The sequence below is a fragment of the Stigmatopora nigra genome, chromosome 19, assembly GCF_051989575.1.
Source record: "Stigmatopora nigra isolate UIUO_SnigA chromosome 19, RoL_Snig_1.1, whole genome shotgun sequence".
In the NCBI taxonomy this organism is placed as follows: Eukaryota; Metazoa; Chordata; class Actinopteri; order Syngnathiformes; family Syngnathidae; genus Stigmatopora; species Stigmatopora nigra.
The window spans coordinates 1,080,424-1,097,681 of NC_135526.1; the positions used below are offsets into that span (position 1 = coordinate 1,080,424).

The 17,258-nt window shown below is 40.5% G+C and overlaps 3 protein-coding genes across 5 annotated transcripts in view; 1 reads left to right on the top strand and 2 right to left on the bottom strand.

Moving 5' to 3' along the window:
- The window catches only part of LOC144212591 (unconventional myosin-XVIIIa-like), a 36,475-nt gene extending 30,401 nt beyond the window's left edge, over window positions 1-6,074 (bottom strand). For all 3 annotated transcript variants that reach the window (XM_077740592.1, XM_077740591.1, XM_077740593.1), the window contains exons 1-2: window positions 5,928-6,074; window positions 4,383-5,339 (exon numbers count right to left, since the gene is read on the bottom strand). In XM_077740592.1, coding sequence (XP_077596718.1) covers window positions 4,383-5,249 — 867 coding nt within the window. In that variant the 5' untranslated portion in view covers window positions 5,250-5,339; window positions 5,928-6,074. The remainder of the gene's footprint in view (window positions 1-4,382; window positions 5,340-5,927) is intronic.
- On the bottom strand, window positions 358-1,737 carry LOC144212592 (uncharacterized). The gene is made up of 2 exons (XM_077740594.1): window positions 1,638-1,737; window positions 358-1,081 (listed from the first exon to the last, which is right to left on the bottom strand). The coding sequence occupies exon 2, from the start codon at window positions 995-997 to the stop codon at window positions 365-367; it is 633 nt and encodes a 210-aa protein (XP_077596720.1). The 5' UTR covers window positions 998-1,081; window positions 1,638-1,737; the 3' UTR covers window positions 358-364.
- A 990-nt stretch (window positions 6,075-7,064) lies between the features above and the next one.
- On the top strand, window positions 7,065-15,049 carry LOC144213038 (vascular endothelial zinc finger 1-like). Its single transcript, XM_077741281.1, has 5 exons — window positions 7,065-7,201; window positions 10,880-11,637; window positions 13,335-13,404; window positions 13,495-13,657; window positions 13,905-15,049. The coding sequence occupies exons 1-5, from the start codon at window positions 7,169-7,171 to the stop codon at window positions 14,267-14,269; spliced, it is 1,389 nt and encodes a 462-aa protein (XP_077597407.1). The 5' UTR covers window positions 7,065-7,168; the 3' UTR covers window positions 14,270-15,049.
- The last annotated feature ends 2,209 nt before the right edge of the window (window positions 15,050-17,258 follow it).

Sequence of the window (17,258 nt, forward strand, 5' to 3'; positions counted from 1 at the left end):
TAACTAGGTGCAATTTAGTGTCCAATTTAGCCTAACATCCTTATTTTGAGTCATTTTGGAGGACACTATGGTACCCAGAGAAAGCATGCAAACGCCACAGAGGTGGAGCGACCTGGGTTCGAACCCAGTGCCTTAGAACTGTGAGGCCAAAGTGCTAACCACTCACCCACCGAACCACACATCTTTACATGTAATGAAGGAATGTGATTTTTTTCATGTTCTCATGACATTACGTCCGTTATGACTAAAAGACAGAATATGTTGGAGGAAGAAAAATGTTACTGAAGGTAATGACTCACGGGGGAAATCTTAGTTTTGGGTCACCGCTTGGTTATTTTTGCTCCACTCCAAGCCAAACATGCAGTTAGGAGACGGCTAGACGCTGTACCTCTGCTTTCTTCGCCGCTATTAGGCGAGGTTTGGGAATAAACCCGGCAGGGGGGGCCAGGGGATCGCATTTTGGGACGGGTATGAAACCCACAGGTCTTTGCAGTGGAGGGTGTTTTAGTGGAGTCGGACTGATTTTTTGGCTGCCTACAAAACTGGGCGGAGGACTTGGGAGAGTCTGCTTGGGGGCGGGGATGAAACCGGCTGGTGGGGCAAAAGGGTCGGGTTTAGGTGGGGGTACGACCAGGGGAGTGGAATTTGCTGTGGGAGCATTCGCCGTGGGGGTCTCGCTCGAAATGACGGGTGTAGGATCCTCGATCTCCTCCTCTTCCTTTTTCACATCTTCTTTGCGGTCCTGGTTGCGAGTGCGAGGCCGGTGTTCCTTGGTTCTGCCTCGACCCATGAGGCTGGTCAAACCCATGGAGATGTCATCCTTGTCTTCTCCGGAAGACTTGGTTTTTGGAGTGGGAGTAGTTTTGGCGGCTTCGGGCACATCCCGCTCTTCCGTGGCTGCAGGAATAACACGCCGGACAACTCTTCTCACCAGCTTGGCCGCTTTTTTTTCTCCGCCGGACTTTTGCCCCTGGCCTGGGGTATCTGGACTCCCCATGGGAGTGTTAGAAGGGGCTTCTTCTGCAGGGGTGACTGTTCTGGGGATTGTGGCTGTCTTGGGCTGGCGGGTATCTACATCGGGCTGGATGCAAATTGGCAGTAATGTCAAGTATTGATCAAATTGACAGGAATTAAATGTTACATGCATGCATGCATATGGGAATAAGGTTTTGTTCCACATTGGCCGGTGGTGAGCTAAACACTGCTTTAAAGTGGTGCATTAAAAGAAATGCATGCAATAAATCCATTGCGTTCCGCCGTTTGAGTTAATTGCTTTTTCCTGAAAAATGGCTGGCTTTAGGCCTCACTTAATTAAATGATTCAGCAGACAACTAAAGTGCATTTAGCAGTATTTTCTAACATTAACTTGTTGACACTGAGTTGGCTGATAAAGAGGAGATGATTTCTTAATCAGTTCTTTGGATAAGTGTTTTGAAAAAGTGACTGCAAACTATAGGTGGATTTTTTTTTAAATGAGGTGACTGGCAAATATGTTATCCAACAATAAAGTTTTAAATTCAGTATAGTGTCTAACTTTCCAGAACATGAATTGGGTAAATAAGTGAGAACTTCATTTGTTTCCATGCAGTTAGTATTGGTTGAATTTGTATGAAGATATTTTTAAAAAAGGCACTTACATCTGGCTTGTTCTCATTGTTAACCTATACGAGAAGAAGCGACAGAACACATTTAGCTATTTGCTTCACTTTCATGAACCAGACAAGATGCAGAGATGAAATGAAAGGCAAGAAAAAACTGAAGAGAACACAGAGCAAGACTTCCCTTTTGTTCCCAAAACGAAAAGCGGGATTTGTACGCCATGGTGACGGCCCAGACGTCATGAAACAAGCCGGCGGTGGGGAGAATCAATGTATGCGATGGCGACAAACAGAATACGAGAGCATACGAGTTGACGGGCTCGTTTGGCGCTGAGGAGGACAGAAGATGACAAAAAAAAATGATGACAAAAAGATGATCTTATTAGATTTACACTCCCAAAAAACATTCTCCAATAAGCACACCCAAAAAACCATCTTTCCAAAAAATAAAGTACACTTCAACCCACCAAAACATCATTAGAAAACATTGTTGATTTATTTTTTTAAGCATACTCTGTGGCCTTCATTTCTTAAAAAGAAATGTCTATAGGGGCAACATGTTTCACCCAGCTTTCATCAGTCAGACCCTAAAAATAGCTCGAGCCACAAGGGTCTCTACTTAGATGCCAACACACACACACACATTGAGAGCCCACCAAGTCCATTACCTTCTCTCTAGGCCTGCTTAAACTCCCAATCTTTGCTCAGTCACTGAAGCGAAGGTATTGGCTAGAAGTCCACTCTTCAATGAATTTGCGCAGATTCCTCTCGAGCGAGAGGTGCGGGCATCGTGGAGGGCGGCGTCGAGAAGTGTGTGTATGTGTGGGGGGGAGGTCAGGGGGCGTAATGTGAGGAGCTGGTTAGTGACAGAGCACAGCTGCTCAGACCCTATAACAGCTAGGAATAGAAATTGGAGGCCTGGCAATCCCAAAAAGAAGTAAAAGTGTCATAGCTCACCTCCCAAACTGTCTGTAAATACCACTTGGTACGTTTTTGGGCACTTCTAAGGCCCAAAATTGGTTATTTGATGGAATTTTGTGCCTAAGATTGACAGAAATAGACGTCCAACTCATTACTAGTCAAGGTATTTTATAGATGTAACCACAGGAGGGAGCAAAAAAAACAAATGTGCATTTAGGTCATGCTCAGTTGGAATAAAGCCAAAAATGAGTTGCACATTTAGAGAAAAAAAATCATAACTAGTCAATATTCAAAATATTCATTTTTTTTATGGAAGACTTAATTCACTCTTAGATAATTTCCTCATGATTAATATGAGAAAATGATGCTTCAGAGCCAATTACGTCCTATCAAATAAATTTCAGGAAAAACAACAACAAAAATAAATGTTCCCTTATTTCTTTTATACATTACGACATGAAACCCTGCATTAACACTCTGTCAACACATGGCCTCGTCGTTCCTCCATGTATAAAGAGCTAATCCTCAGTCAGATACTAGGACACAACACCGTGTAATCTGTTGGTTGACACATGCTTAGTATAAAGTCAAAGATTAAAACTCATAAACCGCACAAAGTCATTCTGACCCAATTCAATCGGACTTTAGGATGAAAATAGTTATAATAGTATTTGTTCAGCCATACTTGGAAATGACCAAATAAACCAAAAGATATGCCCCAATTGGAAAAATAAAACAGTCATACTCAAATATTGCTGAGAGTAGAGAAAAGGGAGTTTTTAGGCACCCATTCTGGATAAAGTCTTTATCCTAGGAAAAGCCACGCCTCTTTCTAATCCATGCTTCGTCACATCATCTCGTCTAGGAGGGATGATGATAATGTTTAAATGGTGAAGATTATTGTGGTTGCTTTTTTTTTAATGGTAGAACTGATTCACCTCAAAGTTCAGGCTATCCTTAAATTATTCATAAAAATACCTTAGAGGTAAGTTTATTATTCTATATTTGCTTTTTCCCCCCCAAAAAAGGTTTCCAATCAATTTTGACTGGGGAAAAGTGATTTTAGCAGCATAGATGGTATCTTTCTGCACTATAGCCTGATTCCAAATCTTATAATAACCCTATATAAATAGTGCCCATGCTTTTAGGTCATCCTCTCAAGTACATTTTTTGTAGATTCTTGCAGTGATTTTTTTACTACCGATCAGTAAGACCCATTCAATGAAGGACAGGATGAATATAATAATAATAATAATAATATGCATCATGTGACATGATGAGGATGATGCTGATCCTATTTCCAAGTGTAAACAACAGCTGGGATTGTGATTGCATGGTATGAATCACACAATAAGTGTTGCATTGTAAATACTATGAAAAAAGTCCATTTAAGTGTACCAGCAAATGAAGAGTTATATTTGCCACGCCCCTTCTGATTACATATGATAATCCACATAACAAGAAATGAATAGGATGCTATCTAGCGACCATATGGCCCTCAGCTGCATTCACGTTCGGCCCGTTGTTAAGTTTAGCGTCCCATTGTTTGGTGTCAAAGGGGGTTAAGGAAGATGGTGAAGGCTGGGGGGATTTATTTAGATATAAATATGTATATAGACTAGAATATATTCTCCTAAACACACACACATGCAATAGATATGCGCTGAAAAATAATGTCAATGTAAAAGTATCAGCGTATTTAAGAATGAGCCAAATGAGATCAGTACAATAAAATGCACTATAAAAAGAGAATATGGCTGGAAAAAAATATTATTAATATACACTCAGCCTGTTTTACCCATTAAAATGGATAAGTAGTTCCTTTATGTTGCACCATTGAATATAATATAGAGTATAACTTACAGTTAGGGATTCCTGGCTGGGGTCTCGTGATGCCTTGAGCCAGCTCCGGTTCAATTCGCTCAACTCCAAAATGGGCTGCACCTTGAGCAACACCGACTCTCCAGACTGACGGATCATCTCCACAATCTCATCCCTGCTTTTGTTCTCCACCTTGATGCCATTGATCTCCACCAGTCTGTCTCCCGGCGCCAGGCCCAGAGCGCCATCCTTACTCGTGGCAAAATGCACCACTCGACGGTTCACGTCTCCGTCTGGCTGCCTGTCCAACATGGTGGTCCTCCTCAAAGAGAAGCCAAAATTGCCCGTGTTACGTCGTTTTAGCGTCACTTCTCGGGGATCTGGCACCGGGGGCGCCACTACTTCTGGCAACTGCAAGTCCACACCCGGGAAGGTTTTTTCCACCAGTTCAGGTATACGAACCGGACCCTTGCTACATGGTGGAACCTCACGTGAAGTGCTAACGTGGGCCGGAGCCGGACACTTTGGGACTACTGCGGAATTCAACTTGACTAATTCTCCAAACTTAGCCGCTCTTTCCTTTACAGAGCTGCGTATATGGTCGTGGTCGTGGTCGATTTCCTTGGTATCCTGGCCCCGTCCCACATTCAGTACTGAACTGTTTGGGTGTTCCGATTCTAAGTTGGGCAAACTGAGATCCAGGTCGCTACTAGCCACCCTGATGGGAATCGGACAGGAGATCTCCAACTTGCTCCTGGGTTCCTTCTTGGAGCTGCCACGATTGAGGTTGAAGAATCCTCGGCGTATGCTCATCTCCTCCAGACTTTTTAATTCGGCCTGGGACATCCGTTCCTTCTTTTCTTTCTTTTCTTTCTCCTTCTCTTTATCTTTTTTAATCAGATGAAACATGATGGACTTATTCGACAGTCTCTTTGGTGTTTAGAAAAGGGAGATGTCCATCAAGCAGATGAGAGGAACGATGGTTTGAGATAATAACAGCTTTAGGGAGAAAGAATGAATGATTTTTTAAATGAAATCATATAACTAGTAATATTGTTCATAATAAATTCCAGTAAAAAGCCATTTGGTGTCATTTGAGGTGTCCTACATAGAATTTAAAATGCACCAATGTACTCACTCCAAAACATGTCATTTTAGCAATCATTTAGGAATAATAGATGAAGCATCAATGGGGAAAAAAAGAAGAATCGACATACTTGCCTTGCATCATGTCCTACCGTCAATGCTTTGCATCAAACGCAAAATCACGTCGCCATAACGTCAGCAAAGCAGTCCATAAAAAGTGCATCGACAAACAAACTTGCTGCATTTTTGGGATCGCGTCTTGCAGCAATCGCAGTTATTATTTTGTGCATCGAGCGATTCACTTATTGCTAGTAAAGTGCGTCTATGTTGTGCAAACGGCGTGCTCAGTCAGTGCTTTGGATATAGAGTACTGTAATTCTAAGCTGCTTTGCCCTCATTAAAAACCTGATGGCCTCAGGAAAGGATGTCATTGGAGGGTGTACAAATATAGTACAGTACGTATATGATGATTTACTCTAAAGGCCATAAAAAACAACTCACCTGCAAACAAAAACAAGTGAACCGCGTGCATTTAAAGTTGCGTCTCTAGGTGAAAGGTGTGCTTGTGATGCCTTCAATGTCAACTATATGCGGTTAGAATTCTTAGACACCTTCGGAAGAGACGGTAGCACTGTGCTTTGTTGTTGGCCTAATTAAACATCTGGTTTAAATGAAACAGAATACTATATCGTTCTTGGGATACAAAATAAGGAAGAACGATGAAAAATATATTTTGAGAAGTTAACTGTCATCAAACATATGAAAGTGGGGGGTTTTCTAACTCAAATGTACACAGTACATTTGAATGGAATGAACTTTTAAGACTAAATTCGGATTGTATTTAAATGCAACACGAGGACAGATGGGGAAACAGTGACGCCTGGTGGCCAATGAGAACAATGGCGTAAATTTAGGTAGATTCTTGCTTCTATTGCACATAAACTGCATGAACGTTGTAATTTGGGACGATCATTTTCTTCTTGCTGGGACTCCAATGAGTTATATACGGTCCAACTAAATGGGTCAGCTTGTTTGATACCATCATTTCCATGTGTTTCTTTCCCTTTCCAAATGCACGTTTTTGCATGCAGGCTGCAATGGATGGCAGATAAGCCTCGCGTATTCATCATAGTTGCATAACTAGGACTACATTTTCACGCAAAATAGCGGATGCTCGACTCGCCACTGCATGGAGATCACAACCTCGTGTGTCCATTCATCCCAATTCTATGAATGAAACAACGAAAGGCCATCCACGCGAAAGTTCTTTTATTCAAACACATGCATTCTATTGTAAAACAAGATCGTTTGTATGCAACGTACAAAAAAACATTAGTGGGCTGTTGTTTTATTTACTGATGGACTTAATAGTAAGATGAAGTAGATGCATGCGGAGGTTACTCAATAAAAAAATGCACCTCGCACAATCAGCATAAACATGCAGTGGGGGTGTTTAAAAATCAATAACAAACGCACGAGTGATGTGCTGGTTAAATTAGTACTGAGAGGATTTATATATTAATCAATGTAAATTAGGTATATATTTATAGAGGGTTGGGGTTGCTGATTTTATTTTAATTTGTGTGAAAATCCGCGTTTATTCAACAATAAACGAGTTCACCCCCGTGTTGTTCGTAAAATGGTGCAATCCTTTAGGTTACCGGAAGTTGTTTCAGCTGCCATGTTTGGTTGCTTTGTTGTAGGCTTCTACTAGGTTTCCTACAGAATTACTAAGTGTGGAAATGGAGGCAAGCTGGAGTACGTTTCTTTTCCAAGTAAGTTCACGGTTAGATCGTAATGCCCGCGGGGCAAAATTGAAAATATAATCTCTTTATGTTTTGGCGGCAATCGGATTTTTTAAACGCGTAGTAGAAAGAACAAGTAACCAAGCAAAACAATGGTAAACGAATCCTGGTTTCCAGCTGTGATGGTTGGGATCGAGGCTTGAATAAAAATCGGATCATCGAGTGCATAAAAAACATCATTTATTGAAGATCGCCATTTGTTTTGAAAACCATAATGCTGTCGTGAGCCATCGCGTTGATTTTCTGAAGTTTGTTTTCCAAGTCGACGCCAGCAAAACATGCGGGATCATTTCAAGTGAGGCTGCACCGTTACAATCGACCCGCACACGCAGCAGCAGCAGCTTTAGCGCACTAAGATCGCATTCTTTGCGTGCACACGCATCAGGCATAAAATCACTACTATCTTTTTGCCGCAACTGGGAAAAAAATGTATTTGCGTATTTTTGCAACCCTGCACGCCGCGTAATGGTGCGCGCTTGGAAAATCTCAGCAGCTGATAACGGCGGTTCGCCGCCAACTTTCCTCCCGCTGCGCCTAGCGTTCACTAGCCAAGTTAGCTAATGGTGTTTTGGGAAACCTCCATCACGTTCCCCAAAACTCCTATTAAGTGATCCCTCGCATCGGATCTGCGTAATACGCCAAGATCCCACGTTGCTGGAAGTTTATGGGGAACAATTAAACCGGGGATCTCCATTTATATGCCTGTTTATCCTGCCCAGTTTCGCGGACAAGAATTCAAACTATGCACACAACATGCGCTAACACTAGCTGCGAATAGGCTAATGCTGCTTTATTTCTAGTTTTTAAGGGCTAAAAATCTCCCGATCGCCGTTAAACCAATCATTCTACCCCCATCAGTTACATATACAGATAAAACTAACTTGCGATGCACGATAAATCATGAATAATCATATGCTGCAATACAAATTGAATGTAGTAAATGCTGATTTTCCAATACTTCTACTACTAGTTTAAGTTAGTTTGAAATCAGATGCGTGTGGACTTGGTTTTATCTGTAAATGAACACAATGATGCATTTTTTGAAGCTTACACATGAATGCATTACATTTGCTTGGTCTGAAATGTGGATGTATGTGTTAATATTGTCCCTTTCTTCTATAGGCTTTCTTATTGGAGGTAGTTTTTGTCCTTTTGTGTCACTTCTAGGCTGTTTGGGTAATGAAGACAGATGGAGAGTGCAGTTTGTTTTAAAATATCTGGCATCTTGCCAGTCTCCAGTGTCTACACTTGCATGATGTACTTCACACTGTTACTTTGTCTTGCAGTCTTTTGTAAATGCCCAGGCTCTCCGTGTTTAGTTGAGAAACACTTTAATTGCCAAGTAATGCTTCCGAACCTTTTAGTTTATACAAATGGCTAAGAAATAGGATCTTTTTTTATGATAGTTTTGACTTGCAATACTTTTTAATGGAGATCTAGTAATTGTGCAAATATCCTAAAATGTTAAAGTTTTAATTCCAAACTGTAGCATAACATATAGAGCGTAAGACTCGGAAATACTTATTTGTATTTCTTGCATTCAGTTATAGTAACAAATATTGTTATAATGATTTTGCCATTACTTTGCAGATTTAATGTAAAGTGCAGGAGTATACGTTTTTCCACAGTATTTTGAAGTGACACCCTCAATATTCTCAACTTCAGGTGGATTGTTGACCTCCAAATAATAGATGGTTTCATTTCAATATGTTGACTGTATTTATATAGTAATTGTAATTCAAGCCTTAATGTGTACTGCCATTAAGACCAAATTTTCACATTTCAAAAATTTACATGCACTATTTTTCTTGTATTTTACTCTAATATAACAATAAGTCCTCACTTGTAATAGAAGCAGTAAAATTTGCAAGATCTTAACATCTTCAAAAAAAAAACTGCAAGTGTCTGCAGATTTAGATATGAGCTGATGGCAGGTGCTCATGTCAGCGCATTTGATTTAACAAAAAAAAAGCCTTTGGCTATATTGCAATACACCCTTCTATAATGATATTTTGTAACTTTAAATTTGTAGCTTAGATTTTCAGTTTGTATAACTCTGGAAAAAAAAAACAGTTTAAAACCAAACAGTAGGACTAGAAATATAGTGCACTGTTTTGAACTGCTGCTTTCTTGATATACCCGCAACCCCTCCTCCCCTCAATCATTTTTTTTTTTACATGGTCTTTGTTTTGCTCCAAAACGGGATTATGCCAAGCAGCTGTATAGTGAGACACAAAAGACGCAGGAGGAAAGACGGCGCATAATCGGACTCAGGCTGCGAGTGCCGTTCAATTCTACAGTGGCCCGCAAAGCCATCGGGACACTCCCCTCCATTTTGATGTTATTTATGAGCAAGCAGCCTCACTTGTCAGAGCGCATTTGTGTCAAAACGCTCAGAGCCGCGTGAAGAAGGCACAGCAGCTTTTTACGGGTCCCGCACCTCTGCATGGTTACCACGACCAGGTCCTACTCGCTCGCCACCCAAAAAGAAGCCCTCGGCAAAAAAAATGTCATTCTGCCATCTATTCCTAGAAGGTGGCAAAGTCTGACCCTGCACTTTGACCAACGATGAGTTCCCAGGTTTTCCCCGTCCACGTCGCAAAAGTGACTGCCAGCCTGGCCGAGCGCAGTGTGGATAAACAATGTCCCCAGCTCATGAATAGATGAGCCAAATCAATGAAGATGAGCATACAAAGAACCCCTGCTGTGGCCCTAGTGCATCACTGCTCAGATTTGTGTCTTTCACAATAGGCTAGATGACATAAGGAGGACATTGTGTGGTTCATTTTTCTTTCGGAGGCCCAACCCTAAACTCTTGCGTCTTCTTTCTTGGCTGCCCTTTGCTCAATGGATGATTGAACCTTTAAAAGGAAAGGTCAAGCGTTTCACCTTTGCCTTTTTTTATTTTTACCCTAATGGTTAACAACACTTTTCTTGAGTTTTACTCAGCAAATGACGTATTGGAGTTTTTATATTGGCCCACACCAATACATAATATTATAGAAACATGTCAGGTGACCTGATTCTTAATTTTAGTAATTTTGCAACCTGTCTATTCAGTCTGACATCTAAAAATGTCATTGTTAATGTGTTTGTAAGTTGGACAATGACGATACCAGTTTAAAATAATGGCAGACTTTGTGGCTGCATGCCTTTGCTTTTGGAATGCATGTTTTTACAGTCATGAGATGAATCAGCAGGGCCATAATTGGATCTTTTTTTTTTTTAAATACAGTATTTGGATTCTTTTGTGTTGATTCATGTGGCGTTGGCGTCATTAATGATGAATCCACTTCCAACGTTTAAAAGGGTACAGAATGGCCTATTTGGCTCTCACACTTGTCAAATTAGGCACAACCGTTAACTCCAGACAAAACAATGTTGTCACTGACATTCTTGGCTTTTGGAAAGTAATTTGGCCTCACTGACCTTTTCAAATGTTTCATTTTGAAAGCATTTCAAATGGACTCGCTAGCAGGGAATTTCATTCGTGTTATGTCAAGTAAATGACATCAATCCAAATCATGATGCAATGCACTTTTGTGTAGTTTAATTAAAATATAATGACTCTTTTCCATACCTGTTTCCACATGCCAATCTGCCATGTATTCTTTTCCGATTCTAAAAACGCAAATGTCCTTATTCCAGCAGGCCAATGAAGCCCTCCATCACCAGCACCAGGTGGCCCAGAATAGCTTGCTGCCTCTCCTCAATGCAGGAAGCGAACCCATCGACCAAAAACCCATCCTGCCCATCCAACTTGAGCAGAAGAACCCTTCCATCTCTTTAGATCTGCTCAAAGACAATGTGGCCGGCGGTGGTGGCGGCGGCCGGCAACCGGCTCCCGTGATCAAGAAGGAACACAAAGGTAAAACGCCATTTGTTTGCGGCTACTGCAACAAAGCCTTCCGCGACAGCTACCACCTGCGACGCCACGAGTCCAGCCACACCGGCATCAAGATGGTGTCTCGGCCAAAGAAGACGGCCCAGACGGCCCCCACCATGGTGCCCATGATCTCCACCATGCAGCGGGAAAACAACGGGAACGTCTCCTACATCTCCACGCCGGCGGGAATCTTCTCCACGGCCACCACCTCGGTGTCGTCGGGCGCCAGCATCATGACGTCCGCCATGGGTAACATGGGCCACCATCAGCAGAGCGTCCCCAAAAAACCCGCCAAGCCCGTCAAGAAGAACCACGGTTGTGAGATGTGTGGCAAGGCCTTCCGTGATGTCTACCACCTTAATCGCCACAAGCTGTCCCATTCTGACGAAAAGCCCTTTGAGTGCCCCATTTGCCACCAACGCTTTAAAAGGAAGGACAGGATGACCTATCACGTTCGCTCTCACGATGGAGGAGTCCATAAGCCCTACGTGTGTTCTGTCTGCGGGAAAGGCTTTTCCAGGTGAGGAAAACTAGGATTTTTGTCACTATAACTAACAGTCACAACTGCTTGGTTATCTTGCCAAATGCAGACTTATTTAAAGAAATTATACTGTACTGTGTTAGCAGGTCTTTATTGATAAGTGCAGTGAAAACAAGACAAAATGAGCATGTGTCAAAGTGGAGGCCCGGGGGCAACATATGGCCCGCCGCATCAATTTGTGTGGCCCGAAAAAATCAATCATGACGACTTTCTGTTTTAGGATCAAATTAAAATGAAGAGTATAGATGTATATTAAATGTCCACATTTTCCTCCTTTTAAATCAATATTTGTCATTTTTTTCAGTTTTTAGTTCAAAAATTGTGTCAAATCTAAAAATATATTTAAAAAAAAAAGCTAAAGTAAACATTGTTTTAGATCTATAAAAAATAAATATTCTGGGCTTTTAATCCTGTTCTTTCAATCCATTTATAAAAAACAAATCTAAATATATCTAAAATGGTCCGGCCCACGTGAAATCAAGTAATTCAAGACTATTGAAAAACACTATGGTGTTGTCCCGTGCTGTATGCAATCGCACTTGTATGTGAGCCATTTTTCAGGCCCGCCTCCAGTCCAGTGATGACGTAGGTAAGGCATTTATGGACATCCTGGAAGGTGAGAATGGCCACTAAAGAAAAAGCCCAGTGAGTCAGCGTCACTTAGCTTGATCTGTTGGCATCCAATCCACCCAACTATGTCTGCTCTTCTTGGATCAGGCCCCAAAAAAAAACAGAAAAAACAAAAGTTCCGGTTGATAGGACTAAGAGGCTTCAAGTTGAGTTCACATTTATGTGAATAGACAATATAAAAAAGGAAAAAAGATTGGTGGCAGAATGAAATTTTCCGGTTGGAGTGCGAGTGCCAACGCAGTCAACCTTACTCACCCCACTAACGTGATTCAACTGTGAGCGTCACCAGAACTATCCAGCTGTCAGTGGTGGATCTGTGCCAAACTCAGATTATAAATGCAAGCAAGTCGCCATGAAAGGTCAACAGCAAAGGCCTCCCAAAGTGAACACTATTTTAATCAAGTGATTTGTAGTAAATTATACATTGAAACTTCATTTTAGTGCTGTTTTTTAACATTTTAACCTCGGAAACCCTAAATTTGAATTAAAACTATTTTAGTTTGGCAGCAAATTCCAACTTTAGACTTGAAAAAATGACATTACAGTAATTTTTGGGCTAAAATTTGATATTTTTCCCCCACTTTGGACCCTGGTGGCTTTTAGTGAACTAATTTATTTATCTTTAAACCACCCCTTGTCTAGATAGATGTAATGTTTAGTCTTTTATATGAATTAGTAAAAAGTGATTGTAAAATTGGCTGGTAGTCTGCAAATAATGGTAATTACTTTAATGCTTAGGAGCTTGTGTCAATGTCAATGGCCACTTTAGTGAGAGTAAACAAGTGTCCAATATAATGATGGCATCTCCGTGTGGTGCTTTGGTGAAACTAGGCCAAGCTGAATCACGCATGATTGATCCTGCAGAATCAACTGCCACTGACGCAACTTTTAAGGGTTCACACAAGCCCCTCATTATCAAACTTCACTCATTAAACTCCCAATAGAATCCGAGTTAAAACCTCACTTTGCAGTGGAGTCAATCAATATAAATGGTGATATGTTTTTCAAAGTATTTTTAAAATTCTTTTTTTTTGTTTTTTTTGCAGGCCGGACCACTTGAGTTGCCACGTCAAGCACGTTCATTCTTCCGAACGTCCGTTCAAATGTCAGGTGACGGTAAGTCTCATTCTATTTACATCTGATGTTTAAGTTTTCCCCGTATGGTGACCCTCTCCTAACCTTTAACTTTCTTGTGGGCACTTGCAGGCGTGTACCTCTGCTTTTGCCACCAAAGACCGTCTGCGTTCTCATATGATCAGACACGAAGGGAAGGTGACCTGCAGCATCTGTGGGAAGATGCTAAGCGCCGCTTACATCACCAGCCATCTGAAGACTCACGGACAAGCAAACTTCAACTCTTGCAACAAAGGTATATTCCCAACGCCACCCTTTCCAAAAGCCCTATATTCTCCTGTTTGAAAATATATATAAAAAAACAGACTAAAGTACACATTGTTTTAGATCTATAAAAAAAAATAATATTCGGGGCTTTTAATCCAGTTCTTTTAATCAATTTAGAAGAATAAAAATCAAAATATTATATCTAAAATGGCCCTTGAACCAATCTGAATCTGACACCCTTGATTTAACCAATGCCCCTATAATTTGCACCCCAGATGGCATCTGCAACTCGGCCTCAGCCACCCCCGTGACCATTTCTGCTCCCATCACCACAGCCATGAACCGTGGCAACTCCAATAACAACAACAACGCCGTCACCATCGCGGCTCAGATGAACATTAGCACCAACACGGTCAACATCACGTCACCGGTCAACCTCCAGCATCCTCTGACCATCACCGGACCGGTCAACATCGCGTCCGTCAACATCCCCTCCAGCGGATCCATGAATATCGCCCACCCCGTGGCCATCACCACGCCCATGCCAATGAATATCGCCGGTCCGCTTAACATCGCCATGAGGCCAGTGGATAGCATGCCTTTCTTGTCCCAAGTCTTACCGTCCTCCCCTCCCTGGTAAAAAGCAAAAAATAATGAAGAAAAAAAGGAAAGAAAGAGGTAAAACAGTATTGAACTGGCCAGAAAGAAAGGGAACATAACAAAAAAAATGAGAAAAAAAACACAAGATTTCCAGTTTTGCTCCTCAGGCCTTGTTCGTTTTCTTAAAAACCCTCCAAACCTTTTCATCACACCTTGAAGTGGGTGCTGTATTTCCAAGAGTTGTGCAGCTAGGGGGCTTTTGTTCGTTTTTTTCGTCCAGCCTCAGCTCATGTTACAAGACTGATAGAAGATGATGCATCATACTTGAGTAGGACCGTCTTTTAAAAAAAAAAATAAGGACAACTGTAGGACTTAGTTTCTTAGTCTATTAGTTGCAAGACTGTGATCTTTAAACCATGAGTGGTCAGATGATTCCTCTTTCCATCAGGATGGATGGACCAGAGTTGTTGTTTTTAAAGGGGGGACAATTGGAGAAAGTTACCATAGGATGAGTGAGGGATTGACTTTTCTTCCACACTTTTTTTGACTGTTGCTTTGTACATCCATTCATATTTAATGTAGATAATAAGCATAGGTTAAAAAAAAAAACAATGGCCAGCAGCATGGGAGAATATTTTTTCACAGTATTGCCATTTATTATTTTTATTTTGTTCAGATAGTTACTACTACGCTCTAGAGGTACAGCTAACGTGTACGTTTAACATAGTCTGCATTTGAAGTTTTCAACCGTCTTTTCAGGAGTGTCCACTTGATGATGAAATGTTTGTATTTTTATATTCTAAAATGATGTAAGGACTCATGAAGATGCTTTTTTTTGTTCTTTGGTTGGTTTTCACCGCCCCCTTTCCGACGTAGTCTGATTGGATGGAGAGCAGCAGTGTTAGCGTTAATTTATTCAGTGCAATTGACGGCAATAGACATTCAATTCATTTGAAATAGAACTCACTGATGATGATAACCTAGTAGTTGAAATGAAACATTTAGATTCCGCTCAACTAGTTTTCTCGTCACTAGCACTGAACAAGTTAAGAGTCCAGCCAATGTGCCAATGTTACGCCTTTTGTTGTCCATACGTCCTCCCTCAGTCCCCCTACTTATATATATAAAAAAAAAAAAGACTCACTCAGGAAACACACACACCTTTCAAAGAATGTGTCGCTCACATGTGCATTCTGGGCTTCTATGTGGTTATTTTTTTAATTAGTAGTATTCCGTTTGAAAAATACTTTGGTACCAAACTACATTTTAGTCCCAACAAAAACAAAAGTCGTCGTTTTTGACAAAAATCAGCAGTTTTGCGGAAGTTTGACGGCAATGTTCATACTACAATGTTTGCACTGGAATGTCATAGTAGCAAGTTTTGGATCCAAGAATCACAAAAAGCTTATTCACATGTGGATCGGCATCCCAGTTTGATTATACGTATGAACTTTGAATATTTATTTTTGTTTTTCTGACAGATGTTTTGCATGAAAGGGCATTTCAAGGTTGTGTACAGTCCTCCATGCTTGCATTTGTCGTAGCTTCAAAATTCACTGACTACTGTACATTTTTTTTAATTTCATTTTTTTCTCCCCCAATTAGGAGCTGATATGAGTTAGGAAGAAAAAAAAGTAATTTTGGGACAAGACTGACATTGCATGATCCCAAACAATGTTACATATTTTTTTACTGAATGCATTGTTGTTTGACAGTGTTACAATTTTTGAAAATTTTCACTGAACACTGAGGAAAAAAATGCATTTTTTGCATGGTTGTTATTGTTCTGTTTTTTATTTTTTTTAGTTTTTTTTGTGACTAAATACTAGTGTTATTTTCCTAATGTACGTATTGCCTAGATACTCTATAATGGACTTGCCAAATTTGATACAGCTATAATGTGATGAACTGACTTTTTTGTTGAATTGAACATCTCTTCTTTTTTTTTTTAAACAAATATGAATTGAAAATTCCATGAGCCTCGTGAAAGCAGTTGAATGTATATCTTTGTACAAAACTATTTTAGAGCTGCGGCTATGGTAGAAAAGATAGATGTGAAAGATAAAATAACCCTTTTTTTAAATAAAAAAAAACTTTTGTATTAGAATATTAACAATGATCATTTTGTATATACAAGAAAGTAGACTTTTCAATTAGCAAATCGATCAAACATTCCAGCATCTTTTTAAATGTATGTCAAATTATTACATGACCATGCGCAATGTTATGTGCCTTTTATTTGGGTTGTCTAAATAAAAGAAACCATTACATATTTTGTATCAAATGTTCAATCATTGCAAAGATAGGTTTGTTTTGGAATGTAGGAAACAAAATATTTGTCAGTACTTTGCACTAGAATATTCTACACTTGTCCGTTAGATGGCCATCCCCCAATTCAAATCATCCTCTTGTAGTATTTATACACATAATGCAATTCTGCATTTGTCCACCAGACGGCGACAAATCTCAATTTCTTAAGGATATCCAAATCCTATTAAATGTGATGGCACTTCCATGGAATACCTTGATTTTGAAACCAAGTGATATATTGTGTGAAATGACCTTTATTCTGCTCAATATTGCAGGCAACCCCATGAGGCAACTTGAAAGTATATGTAAATCTACAGCCCGGATTTTAAGTGGAGATCAGCTCCACGCTAAGAGCAGCCACCTACCTGGCTGCCCTTTTAAACAGCTTAAGAAGACACTACTCCTGGGGCTGAGCCAGTATCATGCTATTCCCCGTTGGAGTGACTTGAGTTTGCAGATCTTGGCGACTATATATACGTCTACGCTCTTTAATTCCAATGACTGATCAAGAGGAGCATTCCAGAGACGCCTGCATTTGGATGGGAAAGCTCAGCAAGGAAGAAAAGAGAGAGAAAACAGCCAGAAATGGTAAGGACAATAACAAGTATGTTTATTTTCCAAGATAACTTTGAATTTCTAGTGTATTTTCTTTTGACACGCTTGGCCATGTGTCTCTTGTCCAGACACATACTGAAATATGACTGATAAAACAAATAATG

Bases quoted from the DNA above. Each gene is read 5' to 3' on its own strand.
- LOC144212592 (XM_077740594.1), bottom strand. From the start codon at position 997: ATGGGGAGTCCAGATACCCCAGGCCAGGGGCAAAAGTCCGGCGGAGAA.
- LOC144213038 (XM_077741281.1), top strand. From the start codon at position 7,169: ATGGAGGCAAGCTGGAGTACGTTTCTTTTCCAA. The intron at 7,202-10,879 runs GTAAGTTCACGG...TCCTTATTCCAG, and splicing joins GGAGTACGTTTCTTTTCCAA to CAGGCCAATGAAGCCCTCCA. The intron at 13,658-13,904 runs GTATATTCCCAA...TTTGCACCCCAG, and splicing joins CTTCAACTCTTGCAACAAAG to ATGGCATCTGCAACTCGGCC.